An 18,570-nucleotide genomic window follows, 5' to 3' on the forward strand; every position below is an offset into this window, starting at 1 on the left:
GACTGTCACAGGGGTTCAGTGTCAGCCTCCAGCACACGGAGATTAATTAGGGCAATACTTTCATCTCAGAAAACCTTGGACAGATAGGGGAAATAAAGAACCAAACAAACACTAAAACTTTCACCTTACACACAACTACAATGACCATTAGGAACTGGTAGTCTCTGTTTAGCAGAACAGAAGAATTATGAGGCACCAATTTAAGGCATCAGCTTTACAACAGAAAGGAATTGCAGAATGACATTCAGTTGTGCATGGCAGGCAATGCCATAGGAGATTTTGGAGACTGAAAGGGTAATGGGGCTAAAAAAGCAATTACATAACTTAAAGGATGCTTCAAAGGACTATTAAATATGATGATCCAGATCCATCCTTTGGTTCAATAAAGGCTTAATCACTGATGGCCAGATGCAGAAGGGCATTTTTAGGAAAGAATTACCATAGTCTTTCCCTAGCACTGGTCATTGACTCCTGTCAGCAGTGTAATTCTAGGTTAGATGTAATCCATGTAATCAAGACCAGCTGCTGTACTCATCTGGTCAAAAAACACTTTTTCTCCTGATAGTCTTTAGCATGACTTCTGGTGAATAGACCCTTTTGTCCTCATTCTGCTATCTCCCACGCTCAAACCCCAGAACTTCATTGGTAAACTCTGCATTGTATCAGCATCTATTCAGAGCTGACTAAACTCCAAAAGCAAGTAACCAATAGATCAGATTCATTGTCCTCTTACCGTTGTATCACTCACTCACCAGATGATACAGAAAATGGAGGGTATGCATTCCAAATGAAATACGTTTTCACTCTGTCCTCAAAACTGTTGTTTCCCAAAAAACACAGTGCAGCCCATTCTCTGGCTCTGTTAGTTTATGTAGCTAAGTGACCTATTAGAATGGAGGTTAAAAACACAGCCACACCAAACACACATTCTGCCTGTCTCCAGGTGCTACAGCTGTTGCATAAAAATCACTATGACCAACTCTTGAAAAAGTCCTGGGTGATAATTGTTAGCAGTGAAGCTAAGCATGGGGAGAAACAAAGGGCTGGAAGAAAATATTTATTTCCAAAGGACAGGAAATGTGTTACAAATCAAAAGGCAATAAGCACTGGAAAGGCTAAAAGAACCTGAACTCAAGCACATTAATATTCAGGGTTGGAGTTACAGTGTTTTCCATTCATCTTGCCAACTAGTGATAAAAATGTGTGAAAATACAGCTAAAAACTCCGTTGGACAAGGCAGTGGAATTCTTCCAGTGTAGCTTCATAGTCTCTCAGACTTCGCACCATATTTACCCTTGACTTGGTGCAGTGTCCTTTGTTTTAACATTACAAAGTTCAGATAGCATCTTGTAAGCTAAAATGCAAACCCCAGCAGCGTCTCCACTGACAGCTGCAGTTATATAGCAACCAGATGAGTGGCATTAAAACAATCCCCTGAGAACTATGTCTGAGCATAGGTGGCAGTTAGTGACACCACAGCTGTCACAGCAACAAGTTTAATGGGCAGGGGAGGTGACAAAGCAAGAAACTGTTTGAGGACCATGTGAAACATAATGGCTTTTCTAGGCAAAATATAAGCTGCAAAACACCTGTGCTAAATGTGTATGCTGGTGTTTGCCTTATTAGACTGTATGCTTCTGTGTGTGTGTCTTGCTCTCTTCCTTCCCCTTTTAAAGGTTTTCTTGGGTTCTTGTTTCTAGAACCTTTTGTTTTTGTTTTTGTTGGCTTCTTGTTCCTAGAATTATCTGCAACTGCAATTTCTCTGGAACTCACATACCTCTTTCAGATTTTGTCACAAGAGGATGATGGAAAAAGAGGTGGTGGAGGAGATACATGGGTACACACTTGAACAGGAGCAAGCCTTCTATGCTTGGTTTTCTCAGAAAGTCAGGCAAAAATAAAACAAACAAAAAAACCCACAAAAACAAAAAAAAAACACTCCAAAGCAACACATAAAACCCAAAGCCAAAGTGGTTTAAGACTTTTTTTCATTTTTTTAACTCACCTGAAAATCTTCAAAGAGGAAAGACATGAACTAGACTTATCTTTGGACCTCCCTCCTGAAGGTCACCATGGAGTTAGCAGCATTTACTAACCTGCTGCAAGCTGTCAGGGTAAGTCCACCACTTGGATTATACTTATTGCTTTGATATTTAATGTAAGTGATAACAAGATTTGTAACACTTGATAGACCCTTGATGATATTCTTAAGTAGAAAAATACAACATATTTATAATTCTGAAAAAAAGAAAAGAGTAGCTAACATGTTAGCTGTTCTGCTATGACATGGATTTCTCTCTAGTCCTTAAAAACTCCACTAAATAGCAACAACACTGATACAAACACAAATGTGTTTCCTGAAAAGCAGGAAGCAGCTTAACAATCATATCATATGACTAGCTAAATACAGAAGAATTGTGCTGGGTTTTTTCCAGGGCATGAAAGCAAATTTCCATGTGACTTTGTGGGACATGACTGTTGCTTGAGTTGCTATTACTGGAAAATTCTTTTACTCTGCAGCATGGGCACTTTATACATTTTGTCTTGCCTTGTGAAGTTCATCATCTTGTGGGAATCCATTTCTATTTAGCCTGTGCAAGGGCAATGAGTACATGAGAAAGGCCGAGGAAAGAACATTGAAGACTCTGCAGCCCCACATGGCCCCATCAGTTTATCTTGACTGTGAATGCAGGCAGCTGTTTCAAGGCCTCTGGATCTGGCACAAGAGCCATATAAGTATTTCATCTGCCGTTATTCTCTGATACGTTGTTAGTTCTGACTAACAGGAATAAAGCACCACACGGAATCTGCTCATCACATTGAGGCACCACAGAGCTGTCCAGTCGAAATGAACTGTGCTAGGCTTTTACCAGTTAGAAATAGCAGACTATTTAGACTTGGCCTAGCAGTCAGATTTTCCCTAATCCATGTCCTGTATATCGTAAATGGTCATGCCCTTCCCTAAAATGCAAACACTGACCTCTTCTAGTATTTTGTCTTTTGCTTCCACACCTGAGAGCAAGAGACACCTCAAGAATGTAAGTCATGTACAATGATTGTTCAAGAGGTTGTCTGGAGAATGACTTTGCAAACTTGAGCTGATAATTTGTAGTTATTGTGATGTTTTAGTAATTTTTCAGGTTAAATATTTTAATAGATTTTTTTAACAAGAGAAATCAAGTTAAAATTGCAAAAGGGACTTAAAAAGAGAAAAGAATGAAGGGAGTAAATCTGCACGGGAAATCTTAAGAAAGCTCTCTTCCTACTTTGTGCATGGTGAAGAAAGCCATACTCTATGTATTAAATTAACTCATGAAGTGAGTGGGAAGAAAAAGAAATACTACGAGTTATGAAGATTACAGGTCAATATATATTAGAGGTATCTGAGAGAGCCAAATATAACAACTGAAAATCCATTATACAGAATTTACAGTGTGTTTCTGCACTAATCTATTTATAAAATGAATCTCATGGACTCAGTCAGGTGAAGCACTTAGAGAGAAATCTTTAAAGATGTTTAGGTGTCTTAAATTTCCAAGAGGTGTTTAGTGGGGTTTTAAGATACATCCAGAAGTAATCCATAGCAGTTAAGTACATAGTAGGATTTTGAAACACCTAAGTGCCTTTAAAATCCCAGGCCAAGTCTGTGGAGACTTAAGGAGAATGTGCAGGCTTCTCTGGACATAGGTTATAATGGCACCTCCACTTCCTAGGTCAGCTGAACTACCAAGTAAACGCAAGCAGGGATGAAAAGGTACATTTACATTCAATGACCAACATTGTTTCCTTCAGATTACTGGCAGTGAAACATAGAGAAGCTGCAAGTTGATTCAGGACTGGCTGAAAATTAGAAGTTGTTTTACATAACTATAAAATTTGCATATGTGTGATGCACTTTTGATAGGTACACTGTTGCTCCCCTTCATCACTTACATGATTCTACAGTCTTGCACATACCTCTGTGGGTAACTTTATAAGTGTGGGAAACTAGCTGAAGTTCTGGCCAAGCTAAATGATGTTTAACCAACTGCTGCTCGGAAAGAGCAGACTAACCTTTCAAAGATGATAGACACTGGCAGCGCAACCTACACAGCACTTCATGAGTCATATGGACTAAAGGATCTACTACAATATACTCTCATTTCTTCTTGTTCCCACTTCTTATTTTTACTATCAAAATATAATTTGATTCAAATGATCAAGTGGGTCTGATCCACTGCTGAGTTATGTGATTCAAGGTTTATCTCCATGAACAGAAAGGAGCACAAAGGAACAGTGGCATGTGGGGAAATTCCAATAACATACACAGAGAAAAGAAACCCCTCCCCTGGCTCCTCTCAGTGAAGGATCAGCCTGTGGACTGGTGTAACACTCATCACCACCAGTCAGTGGGAGAAGATCCATGGATCAGTGTATAGACAGGAGCTGCTGTCTGCAGGGGTATGGAAATCTTTAAGGAATGGAGGGGTAGAACATCTTTGGGATTGTGCAAGATGACTTATGGGATGTTTAGAGGAAGAACCAAACATGGGGAACAAGGGGGATAAAGTTGGTTTGATGCAGAAAAATAAAAGGATATGGGGCTAAAATGACCTAGTTGGGTGTAAACAGGTTGTTGGTCAGTATGCTTGTCTGGTTATGTTTTGTGCCTGATTACCTTTGTCTGTCTTGTCTTATTAAAATATATTTTAATCATTTTTCAGAGTGAAAGTGTCATCTATATTCCATATATATGTGTGTGCATGGTGATCTGAGTGTCAGCAATTAGAAGTGGGGAACACAAGTTATAGGGGCCTGTGTGTCTTTCATGGAGCAACTGGAGAGTTCAGTGTCCTCACAGTATGTGCATCTTTGTGTCAGTGCATGATCACTAGGAAACATCAAGCCAGTCAAGCTGGGAGTCAAGTTTTGGAGCAGCCTAAGTCCAGGAAAGACCAGAGGACCTGTGAGGTGGCTACTGGAGAGGCAGGGGGCTTCAAGCAACCTACTGGGGAGACTGTGATGGGGTCAGCTACTGGTAAGGTCGCAAGTCTGGACCAGCTACCTGAGGAATTTGTTTGCCTGTTTGTGTCTCTGTGTGAGGTAACTGAGGATCCAGAGGTCAGCTGCTGAACATGCTGAGTGTCCTAAGACCAGCTACTGAAGGAGAGAGCCATAGTTTGTGTGTGTGTCTGTAGGTCTGAATACCAGCAACTGGGATGGAACTGTGGGCCTCTGGGATAACATTTCGAGGTGCCAGCAGCTGGGAAGACTTGGGTTCCAGGGCTTAGCTTTTGATTAAGAAGAGTGCCTAAGACAGTTAGTGCTGCTTGTGTTTGCGTCAGTGCTGTGTTTTCTGCCTGTGCCAGTCAGCGTTGACAGCCATGTACATATGTGTATGTGTGTGTGTATGTGTATGTGCCTATTGGGAACACACACAGAGCCTTACCAGTAGCTGGATCTGGGAACCAACTGAATTTTAAAAACTGGCACACCAGCAGAAATGTTTCCAACGGGTAAGTTGATGGCAAGCATGAACAGTAAAAGGCTTTGCAAATTGTGGGGAAAGGCAGGCCTGGAAGGTATATTCAAGGACACATAGATTCAGGCAAAGTCCAAGAAACTCTCCTGAATCAGGCTGCTCAATAATGGCTTGTTCATGGATCTCTTCCAAAAATGCAGATCACACAGAGAAGAGCAGTTATTTTGAGTCCTTCAGCAGAGAAAAAGGCACACAGTGTCCAGTCCTCCACTGGTGGATGCTTGTAAAGCAAATGTGCTGATCCTCTAGCTGCTTACTGATGTCAGAAAGACATTTGACTCAGCCTAGCATGATGTGTGTGGGCTACTCAGAGATAATTTGATGGAAGCTGCTAGCCCTGCTGAAAAATATCTATGGAAAGGCAAGGTTGGAGCCCAGAGCATATAGTCTAGCTGACATCTGTCATGTCATAGCAACATAAGGGCAGACAGGCAGGAGGTGCCTCCCAAAACACAGATTTTGGATTATTTGGAGGTTATATATTGGTTTGTGGGGGCTACCCTGACTGTGCACAAGTTGTAAAGAGTACCCAGGATTGTACTCCACCAGCTGGGCCACATTTGGTCAAGCGGATAAGGAGGTTTTATAACTCTGGCCTCAGGGCTGCTCTTGCACAAGCAAGAGACAGGGTCAGACAGTAAAGATGTGCATGGACAGGTGAATGCCTCCTACCAGGGCTGTATATTGGAATAGGCTATGTAGACAACAGCATCCTATGGAAGAGGCATTCTGGCATCAAAGCAGGCATCCTCCACCTGGGAAACCATGCAACAGTTATGCAAAGGGATGATAAAGGGATTCAGCAGCTGTGGGAACTTGTTTCCTCTCTGAAGGGAAAAGAAAACCTCCTTTGTCATTACAAATCAAGCTATTTAAACCATGCATATCCCAGGGCATCCTCCGTATTGTGGTGAAACGAGCTTTCAGCAAAGTTGTTCCACAGAGACCACTTGCTGTCCCAGTTACAACTTTCAGTCAGCAGCTTATCTTGCTGGCAAAACGACTTTGAAAAAGAGCGATGCAAAGATGGCACTTGGCAAGGCACAGAGAAGGGCGTCTCGTTCCTTCGGATACTGTCTTGTCAGCGAAGGCTGTGTCCTGTCCATGGGACGACAGGAGGAGGATACGATGTCCGCCTGCAAAGCAAGGCTCCCGAGGTTCGACTGCCGAACTGGACTTGGGTCAACAGCAGATCGTGGGGCTGGGGGACGCCCCGGGACCCCACTGTCGATAGGGACAACCTGAGCTGTTGCTGCCATACGGAGGGTGGCTTCGCCCCCCTGTCCCTCCCGGAGCGGGGCCGAGGGCGGTCCCGGCGGGGGCGGCCCCGGGCGAGCGACGCGGGGTGGGGGGTGCGGGGAGCCCATAAAACACCGCCCGGTGGGCCGGCGCCCGCACTGCCGGGCTGGGCGGCGGGACAGCGGGAGGGCGGCCGGAGAGCGGGGGCCACAGCCATGAGGGAGATCGTGCACATCCAGGCGGGACAGTGTGGAAACCAGATCGGTACCAAGGTGAGCCCAAAGGGGAGCCGCTGGGTGCCCGGAGTTGGCGGAGCCTCTGAGCGCCTGTGGGACGCGCCCGGTCATTCCTCGGGGCTGTGGGACTCCTCGGGGCTGTGCTGGGCTCGGCTGTGCTGTGCCCCCGGTGCTCCCCGTTCCCCGCCGGCCGCCCGTGCCCCGAGAGAGCCGCTGCCGAGAGGCGCCGGGCGCGGCCGGGGCACCGCGCACCGCTCCGCTCCCCGTGACCATAAAAGGCTTTGGGAAGTACTGGAACCAAACGGGACCATTTTAAAAAACTATTTTTAAATTATTTTTGTGCTTAAACCGGCCAGGCTGCGGCTCAGAAGCGGGGGAGGGCGGCAGAGCCCGGGCGGGGCGCGGGGCCGGGCGGCGGCCGCTGCGTTTGAATCCCGGTGCCCGCCCGGCTCCCGCTGCCAGCGCGGGCAGGGAGCGGCGGGGGCACGCCAGGAATCCGGCAGCTGCCGCGGGGCCGCCGTCCCCCGCCCCGGCCTTGGGCAGGGCCTCCAGGGCTCCGCAGGGGAGTTCCCAACCTACTTGTCGCTTTTCCTCCCTTAGTTTTGGGAAGTGATAAGTGATGAGCATGGCATTGACCCAGCCGGAGGCTATGTCGGTGACTCAGCGCTGCAGCTGGAAAGGATCAATGTCTACTATAATGAATCATCTTGTAAGTGTGGGATGGGGAGGGGTGCGGGACAGGGGACTCCGTGGAAAGGGGCAGAGGAATCTAAAGGACAACAGGCTGGTAGTATTGCACATCCGACCTCACTCCTCGCATGCCATTAGCCCTCTAGCTGTGCCCAGCTCAATCCACTATAAGAAAATACTGTTTACTTTCTTAAAAAGTGAGAAGATGATTGGGTATTATCTCCTCAGACAGGGGTCTGTCCTTTCAGGTCAGGAGATAGGGGTTTGTTTATTTTTTAACATTTTGGCAAGTGTTTGCTCTTCTAACACAGTATTATATTACTTCATCATAGCCATCTAGTTGATTATCCCAAATTAAACTGTTGGCTATATGAGTTGGCATCTATAGCGCTCTCTCCAATTTCATGAATGAGAGGGTTGGACCACAGGTGACAGAGAACTGAACAGTGATTCATTAGTAAGATGCCAGAGGTGTCCAAATCCCCTGAGTCGCTCTGGTGTTGAAACAGTATAAAATGGGAGTCTTGAGTCCTTTGGTCTATTGACATGAACCTGTAAGTGTGAATGTTTCATCTTTGTCCAGCCTGGGTTAGTTCATATTATTTACCTGAATTTGCTGGAACAATTTCAATTTTATACAGATTGTTTATTTTGTGCTTTGTGGTAGATACACTGACTTGTACAGTTTGCTATGTACGCCAAGTAGATCTTTCACTGGAGGAGAATCCTTCAAGCATAAAAGCTTGTGAGATGTGTTAGGATCATTTGAACATAAACACTTTGCTCTCTCTGTTATTCACAGAAAACATTACCTTCTTTCTTTCAAGAACATGTAAGCCATTTTTCCTAAACAGAAAATTCCTTCTTTAATATCTATTGCTGATAAAGAGCTTACAGAATGTAATATAGCATCTATAGAACCCAGAAGATGCCAGCTCTATTTTTCAAGCTGAATTGATTTGTTCCTATGGTGCTGGGTTTTGCACCACCATGACTTTCCATACAGAAAGTACTTCAATATATATGAACTATATATTAGACTCACAACATGACATTTTTTGTATTAAGAGCATTAACTTTGTTAGTTTATTTCAGAGCGTTAATGCTTACTTTCTATTGCAGCTCAGAAATTTGTACCAAGAGCAGTCTTGGTGGACTTGGAGCCAGGAACCATGGATAGTGTGCGATCCGGTCCTTTTGGGCAGCTCTTTCGGCCTGACAATTTCATCTTTGGTATGTGGATACTACTTTTTAAAAAACAAAGCTCTTTTTTGTAAAAACAAAGAAATAGTTGGATTAGCAAGTGGAGGGTCAAAAAGCATTTAATCTCTCTATTATGACGTGATCCTACTGAGAAGTCCTAATGGCTAACAATGTAATTTTAATTATCTGTAAGTCAGTCGAAAGGTCTCATTAACTGAAAAAGTCATTCTTCTATTAATCACCTTCAATTAGCATGCTGCTGAAAGTTTCCTGTGGTATTCAGAGAAAGTACATTTGCTTTCCATATACATGAACTCCAGAGAAATCCTGAGGCAACTTCTTAACAACAAAATACATGGAAATTCTGCAGAAAATGGAGGGGGGAGGGAAAACCTCAACTGCACACCAACCAGACTACTCTTCCCCTGAATACACATTAAATGCTTGAGCATTGAATTGTTTTTAGACTGTGTCATTAAACCTTTCTCAGAAGATCCTTAGACTATAGTCATAGTAGAAGAAGACAAACTGCAGTATGGAAAACACTGTTATATATAGCTATTTACTGGGTTATTTTCCAGCCTAATGAGGAGCAAACAGTCTGAGAGTATGTAGAGAACTGGTTTTGCAGTGTTCTTGCAGGGTTTGGTTTTGCCTTCACTGTTTTACTTTGGAATTCTGTAGTACTTTCCATTTAAACTTAAAAATGTACATTAACCTTTTTCGGCAGCCTTGTGAAGTACAGAAGCATTATCAGTTCCTCTCCCCTAAAGGAGAAACAACACTTGGAAGTTAACTCATCCACTTGCTGAAACAGGAAGTCTGAATGAAAGCTACCATGAGAACTCTCATGTTCTTTTGGTTTCCAAGTCTGCACTAGCCACAAACTCATTTCCTCCTGACCAGGCAAGCTTAGGTTGGAACTTAGTTTGGTGTGTCATGTTAACACAAGGACAGGGACAAACAGAGAAAAGATAAAAATTATTTGGGTGGTATAAAACAAACTTAAGTCTGGGTTGTTGCTGGTGAGGCAGAGACTAAAGGAGCCACACAGAGTCTCTGTAAATCTTTGACTTAAAACTTTCAGTCCTATCCCTATTGTTCTGTAAACTCCATGCAGTGGCGTTAGCAGTCTCTTCCAAAGGAGCTCTTAGTTACAATAAGTACACCTAAGCTTAGGGAGAAAAGCCATAGAGATAGTGAGCTTTACAAAGTATGTTTCTGTAATCAGATTTCTCCTTTCATTCCCTTTCCCCTGTATGGACCACACAAGCCCTGTGAAAGTGAATTCACTTGACATATGGAAATACCCAAACTGGTGCTTTACAGTTTGGCACACCACCAGTAAAACCAGAGCAAAATCAATTCAGAATGTCTTCAACAATAGTCCAGTTCACTGTACTCCCTTCCTGCCAAGATAACAATGAACCAACAGCATGTGATCAACCCATATCTGACAGAGGCCCCTGCCAGCATCAGGCACTGTCCTCTCAACCTGCTGAATAATGTGGAATGGCTGAGCGCTGAAGTAATGATCTTCTGTGTCAAAAACCAACAAAGCATTTTGTTTTCTCTTTTAAAAATCTGGCCTGGGCCCACAAAGGATTTTGTGGCAGAAGCTGGCAGTCCCATACTTGCTGTACCCTAGGCTGTTAGGGCTCGTTCTAATGGAGATGTTTTCCAACTCTGCTTGTATCTACCTGCATGTGCCTGTATCTCCATAGCCAGTAGCCGTGACTGTAAGTGAGGACTTCATGCAAGTATATTGAATATATGATCATATATTCCAGGTAGGGTGATTTTATCTCAGACCAGCAGGACATTTGAGATGGACACAAAACAATTCTTATACTTGAATGCTTGTGTTGACAGGGTAATGATCTAAAAGCTGAAGAAACACAGGAGGAATGATCTTGCTGTATGAGAGCAGTAGGTCTCCTCGCCCTCCAGCAGCCTACAGCTGCCCATCAGGAACTGCTCTGAACCCTGATGTATCTCTTCTCATTAACTAGTTTTTGTTTGTACAGTTTTGCATTTGTCTTTCTTTTCTTGTGTATGCTCTTGCTAGGTTTACTACACAGACACAACTCCAATTGATGTTGTATGAACTGGTGGGGCAACCACAAATAGGCTGTCAGGCAGTCAGAGGCAAGTTCTGCAGCAAGGCTCCTCACAATAGGCTTCCAAGCATTGGTGTGCAAGCTACTGCTCTTTCTTACAAGGTTTGTGTTTTATTTTAAGCAGTGAAGAGAGGAAAAGAGTTAAAGAAGATTGCAGGAAACAGTTGCCATTTTAGGGATTAAAAAATAAATTGACTGTTAGACAAATGGCTTCTCTGCATGTGCAGCTCAACCTGAATGTCTTAGATAAGCCTACAATGTGCTGAAAAAAGAAACTGATAGAAGGATCTGGGGGTGCCAAGAGTGCAGATAAGTTGAGGAATTTCTTTGTGTAGACTTCCTTAGATGCTGGCAAAGGTACAGTGAGAAATGACAGAGGCAGTATGCTAGAGATGGGCTGCATATAATGCAGAGCTTCCAGGGTCAGCAAAATACTTGCCAAGTGCCAAGTTTTGTGGACACAGGCTCATTTTCCACCTAGAGAATTTAGTCCTGGTGGAACTTGGTAATTTTTTTGTGTTTGCCTAAGATTTTCAGAGGCCAGGTAGGTGGGTACCTGATGAGTGGAGGGCATCCTGTAAAGTTTCACAGGATCACAATCAGGATTTCCAGATGTGTGGCAGATGTTACACCTCCAGACTGCAAGTAAGAAGTAAGAATGGGTTAGAAGTCTGGAGCTTTCAGAGTCTATTTTACATGTTCTGTGTGGTGGTCTTACAGTGCTATAGAGCCAGTGGGTCTGGAAGTATAAGATTACTGGGTGCGAACAGAAGGAAATCTCCAATGAAAATGTCAGAGACCCTAAGCATGTGGCTGATGAAGTGGATGCAGTGCAGTGTGTCACAGGAGCAGCCAACAGTGTGCTGGAGGGAAGCCATTAGTCTTGGTGTAGACAGCCACTGGTACAGTTCTACGAAGCAGTTTAGATGCAGAGGTTATGTTAGTGCAATAGAGAGAGGTGATAATGCAGTAGTTGTGTGGGCATTCTGGAGTTTGTGTGATGCAGAGTAAGAGTGTCTAGTGCAGTGTAGGACCCAAAGGAGGACAGGTACACATCTGTGTTAGTCATGCTACCTTCTAAATTTTGCAAACTTAATCTGCAAGCAAAGCAAAAGCAAGTAAAATCTGTTTCTACTGGTTTTTTTTCCCACGTGAAAGTACAATTTTCACATTTGTTTCAGTAATTGCCATTCTTCTCTTCCTTGTTTTTTGTTCCTGTTTCTCACTCCCTATCTCACTGCCCACTGAAGAAGGACAATACAATGTTTACGCAAGGGGCAACCTATAAGATAAAGTCCTAAACTCAGAGTTTAGCTCTGTTGTGATCCTTCTTCATTTTGGAGTGATGTTTGCTTGTTTGTGTGCACCCTGACGTGCTACCCTCTCTGTAGGAGGGGCTCTGATCAAGCAGACTGCAGATGGTTACAAACATAGCTAATTCTGGAAGGATATTACAAAGTGCTTTGCCCAGCTGGACAGGAAGTGCTGAGCTTCCTAGGCTCAAAGGGAGAAAAATATAGGAACATACAGAACAATGCATTAACTAACGAAACACATCATGAGGAAACCAAGCATTTATGCAGTGAAAATAAAGTGCATAATATTTAAAAAAAATATCCCAGGCAGCAGTTTCCCTGGCTGTTGTGTTTGGCACCAACACAGTGCACTGGGAATTGAAATGAGACATAGTAATAGGAAGGGGGGGGAAGGTCTTTGAGAACAGCTCAGAATTTGTCAGCATTACACTTAATTCTGGAACTACTGGCTCTTTCTGAATACCACTCCCAGGAGTGAGATCAGAGGCACAATGTATGGATATAGTAGTCACTGTGAGAAACAGGAGTATTAAAAAACTGATCTGCTGTTTAATCCTCCTTGTTATCTAAGTCATAACAAAATGGTGGCATAACAAATGATCTGGACTGTTCATCTTAACTGAGTGGAACACAAAAAGAAAATAATCTTGGGGAAGAAAAGAAGGGGTTTATGAAATGTTAGTAATCCAATTTTGCAAGTTACTTTGCGCATCCTGAAGAACAGCGAGTTTTTAGGGAAACCAGTAAAACCTAAAAGGTACTTAACTTCCAAGTTTTTGAAATAACGTACTTGAAACTTCTGTTGATAAATATTTTCATTCATGAAATTAAAAAAGTATAATTCCTGATATAGCAAGTTAAATAGGATTTCTGAAGCTCAGCTTTGTCCTTGAATGACAATGTTGCCTCTGTGTCTCATGAGAACAGTGCAAGAATCTGTCATTTAAAAATGTCTGTCTGTGATTAAGTCTTGTATGCATCGTGGTCCTTATAGACAAAGCATTTTATGTTTACAGAATAATCTGGATTGGAAGTGTGAAAACTTTCAAAACAAGAAGTCAAGCCATCTTTGCATTTATGAAAGGTAAAATGGCAAAAAAACCACAAGCAAAACCCAACAAAAAAACAAAAGCCTGGGCAAAAGCATGAATGAAAACTGCCAGAGATGATTTAAAAGTTTATGTTGCTACTTCCAGAGAATTTTGTAGGCAAAACTGAAGAGCAGTTATCTACCTGACAGATTTATAGCAGCTTTTGTTACAGATATGAATCCATTTATCATGCAAATATCAAACTTTACTGGTAATTTTGTGCATTTTCTTTCCCTTTTGTGTGTCATTTTAGGTCAAACAGGTGCAGGAAACAACTGGGCTAAAGGACATTACACAGAAGGGGCAGAGTTGGTTGACTCTGTGCTTGATGTAGTAAGAAAAGAGTGTGAGCACTGTGATTGCCTGCAAGGATTTCAGCTCACTCATTCCCTGGGAGGAGGGACAGGATCTGGCATGGGAACCCTACTCATCAGCAAGATACGAGAGGAATATCCGGACAGGATAATGAATACATTTAGTGTCATGCCCTCTCCAAAGGTTTCTGATACGGTGGTGGAGCCTTATAATGCCACGCTTTCAGTCCACCAACTGGTTGAAAATACAGATGAAACCTACTGCATTGACAATGAAGCTTTGTATGACATCTGCTTCCGCACCCTGAAGCTCACCACTCCAACGTACGGTGATTTAAATCACTTGGTTTCTGCCACCATGAGCGGGGTAACCACATCCCTGCGTTTTCCAGGCCAACTAAACGCTGACCTCCGGAAGCTGGCAGTGAATATGGTCCCATTCCCACGCCTTCACTTTTTCATGCCAGGCTTCGCTCCTTTGACAGCCCGAGGCAGCCAACAGTACCGAGCACTCACTGTTCCAGAGCTCACCCAGCAGATGTTTGATGCCAAAAATATGATGGCAGCCTGTGACCCGAGACACGGCCGATACCTGACAGTGGCTACCGTATTCCGTGGTCCCATGTCCATGAAGGAGGTTGATGAGCAGATGTTGGCCATCCAGAACAAGAACAGCAGTTACTTTGTGGAGTGGATCCCAAACAATGTCAAGGTGGCAGTGTGTGACATTCCTCCCCGTGGTCTCAAGATGGCTTCTACATTCATTGGCAACAGCACTGCTATTCAAGAGCTCTTCAAAAGGATCTCGGAGCAGTTTTCAGCCATGTTCAGGAGAAAGGCCTTCCTCCACTGGTTCACAGGAGAGGGAATGGATGAAATGGAATTTACAGAAGCTGAAAGCAACATGAATGATCTGGTTTCAGAGTATCAGCAATATCAAGAAGCAACAGCAAATGATGGAGAGGAAGCTTTTGAAGATGATGAAGAGGAGATTAATGAATAAAGAGATTGGATGTGTGATTTTTTTTTCTTTCCCTCCCTCAGGCCAAATCTGCAAATGTGGATTTCTGATAATTAGGCTTGTAAATCTGTATTTACTTAAAAAAAAAAAAAGAGCATGAATTTCAGATGATAGAGGTGCTTTTCAGAGTCCATTGAGGTCACTGAGAACACTCAGCATTTCTGGAAATAAGCCATTTCTACTCATGAGACAAACGTAAGGCATTCAGTTAAGGTTTTAGCCTAAGAGTCTGAAAGCAGAGATTGCTAGTTTGGGATCTTTCTTGTTCCAAACTGGTTATCCCTAAAGTTTTAGAGAAGAAGATGTAAAATAGGCCTGGAAACCTACAAATTGGAGCTGTACTATTTTCATCCAGTTATGGGTAAGAAAATCATGTGGGTTTGAAGTATTAATTCTGTACCAAATGTAAAATACTGAACTGGCAGAAATAAAATTTATTCATAATAAAAAGAAGAAAAAAAATTTACATATTCTGTACAGTAACTGCTAACTGTGATATTTGATTCCAGTCCTCTAAAATAAAAATAAATAGTATCCTCCCAAACAGAAGTGTTTTGGGCAATCAGCACTAAATAAATATCCAGTGAACTGCAGGCTTGAGGCTGGATTTGTGTGATGTGACTTCACCACTTGCTGCTGAATAATCACAGATTATATATAAGAAATTATCCATTTGTTGGATGTTCTTCATGGATCCCTGGGGTGTAAAGTGACACCCCAGGATCTTGCTGTTCCCCTGTGTTTCTGGCTATCACCAGTTGCTGATGCTGTTCTTATCTCTCTTATGCCCAGTCCATACAGCTTGAAATGCAGATACTTCAAGCTCATGGTGAGAGAGGGGCCATAGGCCATGTATCAACAGATCTCACTACTTAGGTGTGCAAGTTCAACACACCTACAGATGCTGTGCAGGTTTTACTAGCAAGACAGGTTAAAATAACTGGACAGATCAAGGTTGAAGTACAAGGGCATTTATCCACAATATTCAAAACAGCTGGCAAAATGAAAGATTACCAAGAGGGTTATCTGCTCACACTAAAGGCAAACCAGAAAGATCTCTGACTAAGCCAGCTGACAAAGGGATTGTTGGGCATTCACTCCTCACGCATGCCTTATGCTTCTGCTCATATCAATTAAACAGCATTTCTCCATTACAGAGCCTCTACCAGAGAACACTCTGTCTACATGGAGTCTCTTATTTAAGTCAGTTTCTAGGCAACAAAACAAGCAAACAAAGGAGAAAGCTCTGGAAAGCCAAACTTTGAATGTTTCAGGAACTCTTTGTTTTTTCTTCTTGACTTCAGAAGCACTTTCCAAGCAAAAGTGTTGCTCAATACTTAAAAAGGCATTTTACAAACATAGTGTAATTTCCAAAGATTCATTGCTCCTGACAAGATCATGTTATGTTTTGTCAGTTTGGGATTCGGGGAATGAGTCAGTATTTTACAAAGTATCTGAACCAGGCAACTGTTAATCACATAACCTGAAGATACATGCCTAATTCTATTCTACACAGAAATGGAACTAAACTAGCTTTAATCAACTACAAGTTTTTCACATAAAGTGACTTCAGGGGTTGAGACACAGTCACTGGAACATACTAACCAAACTGGCTTTGGCATAGGGGTGTAGGCAGGGATTGTGAGGGCCTGCCTGTTTGTCTTTAGAAGGGTCATATGGGACTCAACAAATTCACAGGGGCCACATTCTTTGCAATGTCTAGTGATGCCTAAAGGATTTATGAACAGCAATTGAGCACCTTTAAACATGCATTTTATAAATGTGAGAAGTGGCTATGTATGAATCACAGCATGAGATAAAGTTACAACATAATATGCATTAAAGACAATTAACATGTAGTACAATACAAAAAGAATCCATTGCGAATAAAGCCAATAAATGTCAAAGTTCAGTTTGTAAATGGCAGGCTATTGGCTTTGAAAGGGAGGAGGATGCACTACAGACTCAGAGCCTGCCATCACACAGCTGTGGCACAGGCTTTCCAATTACAACACAGTTACTTCTGAATGAAATAGAACTAACCATCTCAGAGTTTGTGGAACTGCATTTTATTATAATACAAAATTCATAACTAGGTCCAAGCCATAAATTCTGATATTGCTCTGAAAACACATTCATACTTCAAAAATGTCAGTGTTCCTAAACTACTGAGTTATTCACCCAGTGAACCAGCCTGTTCTTTATTGCTTTTCACATACTTGACTCAAAATGCAGAATACAGACTCTGAGGCTGGCAGACTTGACAACATCCTCTGATCCTCCTTTGACTCATCCATTCTTTCACATGTGTTTACTTGCAACTGTTTGATGTGAGTTTTTAGAACATGTGAAGGTGGGTGAGGAAAACTACTGCTCTCTTTAGAAAGAGAGAGACAAATCTTCCATCTGATTTTAGGGGAGGGAAAACCCAAGCCACCAAAACAAACCCAGGAACCTGGAGCAGGGACATCATGAAAGGACAAGCTTGCATGTAAGCAGTAAGAAAGCCATAGGAAGCACAAATGCTTCCTGTTCCTCATCAGTCAACCAGCTCTAATCATCTTCTTTTCCTGACATACAACTCAAAATTGTTTTAGTAATAGGCTTAGTGAACAATTCCTTCAACAGCCCTTCCTCTCAAATAAATTCCTGCTTTTTCCTTGGAAACTTGGAATTTTGAAGTCTATATGCTGAGTCCCACCTAGTTTTGGTCCTCCTCTCACATTCCTCACCTATGTGTTTTTCATTTCCCCTCTGGATTTTCAACCTCGTCTCTTGCACCTTTTATTTCTGTGGCCTAGCCCACCTTCATTTTCTCTCTGTTTTACTGCTTTGCCACAGAGCAATACTTAGAAGCAGCTGCCAGGACAAGCCAGACCTAAGCAGGCCTGGAAGTGCAGCTCCCAGTGCCAGCCAGTTGCAGACACCTGTGTCAATAGTAGCATGAGGAGAAAAAATGGCAACATACAACACTTACACCACTTGAAAACAGGGAGGGGGGAAGGTGTGGTATCAGGACAGAAATTGAAATCTAACCTGATGAACCAGCTCCTTTGCAAAGTCACCCTGGGCAAAGTCAGGAAGGAATGGGGTGGGCTCTCACCTTAGACATGAGAGCCCTTGTGCATGCCACATTAACCAAGCCACCTGGGGCTCTTCATTTCTCTGCAGCCCACAGTTACTGCTCTCCATTCCTTCTCTTGCACTTCTATCGCCTTAGGAAAAGGTGCTCACCTCTTGGGAACAGAGTCAGGATGGGAAAGAGAATCTAGATCTGCTCCTTCTCCCAGCCTTGGGAGGAGCAGGGAACTCAACTGCTCCCTCCACGCTGCACAAGTCCCTGCGAGTTGAAACAGCCCTGCTCACTGTGTTTGCAACAAAAATTAATCGAGGGTTATTGGCAACCATGGCACAGATGAAACTTGATTTTCTTGATTTATGTTCAATGACCTGACATCTTAAATTTGTGAGTAGGAAGAGGCTAACTGTTCTCTTCTAAGAAACAGGTTGGGTAAAAGGGGTTTTTTTGTTGTTTTTCCATATCTTTGATTCCAAAATCCCAACACCATCAGATTCTGTGATTTTTGGCACAAAACACCAAGGTAAGGCTAAACAAATAAGTTAATGCCCTAAAAAAAAGGTAAAGGAATGCTAAGGGCAACATTATGCACTTATTCATTGCATGCTGCAATTAAACAAGAGTGGAATTTGAAAGTAGACAGCACAAACAGGGAGTAAGAGAAAACACTTGCTGCAGAGGTTGGGTAGTGCCATTGTGAAGAGTCAGGTTAAGGGTTTGGGGAGTTGAGTGGTTGGTTG

General features: G+C 42.8%; 1 protein-coding gene across 1 annotated transcript; it reads left to right on the forward strand.

The window, feature by feature from the left end:
- Positions 1–6,904: 6,904 nt before the first annotated feature.
- TUBB6 (tubulin beta 6 class V) lies at positions 6,905–15,344 on the forward strand. The gene is made up of 4 exons (XM_071554853.1): positions 6,905–7,032; positions 7,597–7,705; positions 8,809–8,919; positions 13,670–15,344. Exons 1-4 carry the CDS (start codon positions 6,976–6,978, stop codon positions 14,731–14,733), a joined length of 1,341 nt encoding a protein of 446 aa, XP_071410954.1. The 5' UTR covers positions 6,905–6,975; the 3' UTR covers positions 14,734–15,344.
- Positions 15,345–18,570: the final 3,226 nt, after the last annotated feature.

This window comes from Pithys albifrons, chromosome 4 (assembly GCF_047495875.1).
Source record: "Pithys albifrons albifrons isolate INPA30051 chromosome 4, PitAlb_v1, whole genome shotgun sequence".
Lineage (NCBI taxonomy): Eukaryota > Metazoa > Chordata > Aves > Passeriformes > Thamnophilidae > Pithys > Pithys albifrons.

Excerpts from the sequence above, each read along its gene's own strand:
- TUBB6 (XM_071554853.1), top strand. The coding sequence starts at position 6,976 with ATGAGGGAGATCGTGCACATCCAGGCGGGACAGTGTGGAAACCAGATC. Across the intron at positions 7,033-7,596 it reads GAAACCAGATCGGTACCAAG|TTTTGGGAAGTGATAAGTGA; the intron begins GTGAGCCCAAAG and ends TTCCTCCCTTAG. Across the intron at positions 7,706-8,808 it reads CTACTATAATGAATCATCTT|CTCAGAAATTTGTACCAAGA; the intron begins GTAAGTGTGGGA and ends TTTCTATTGCAG.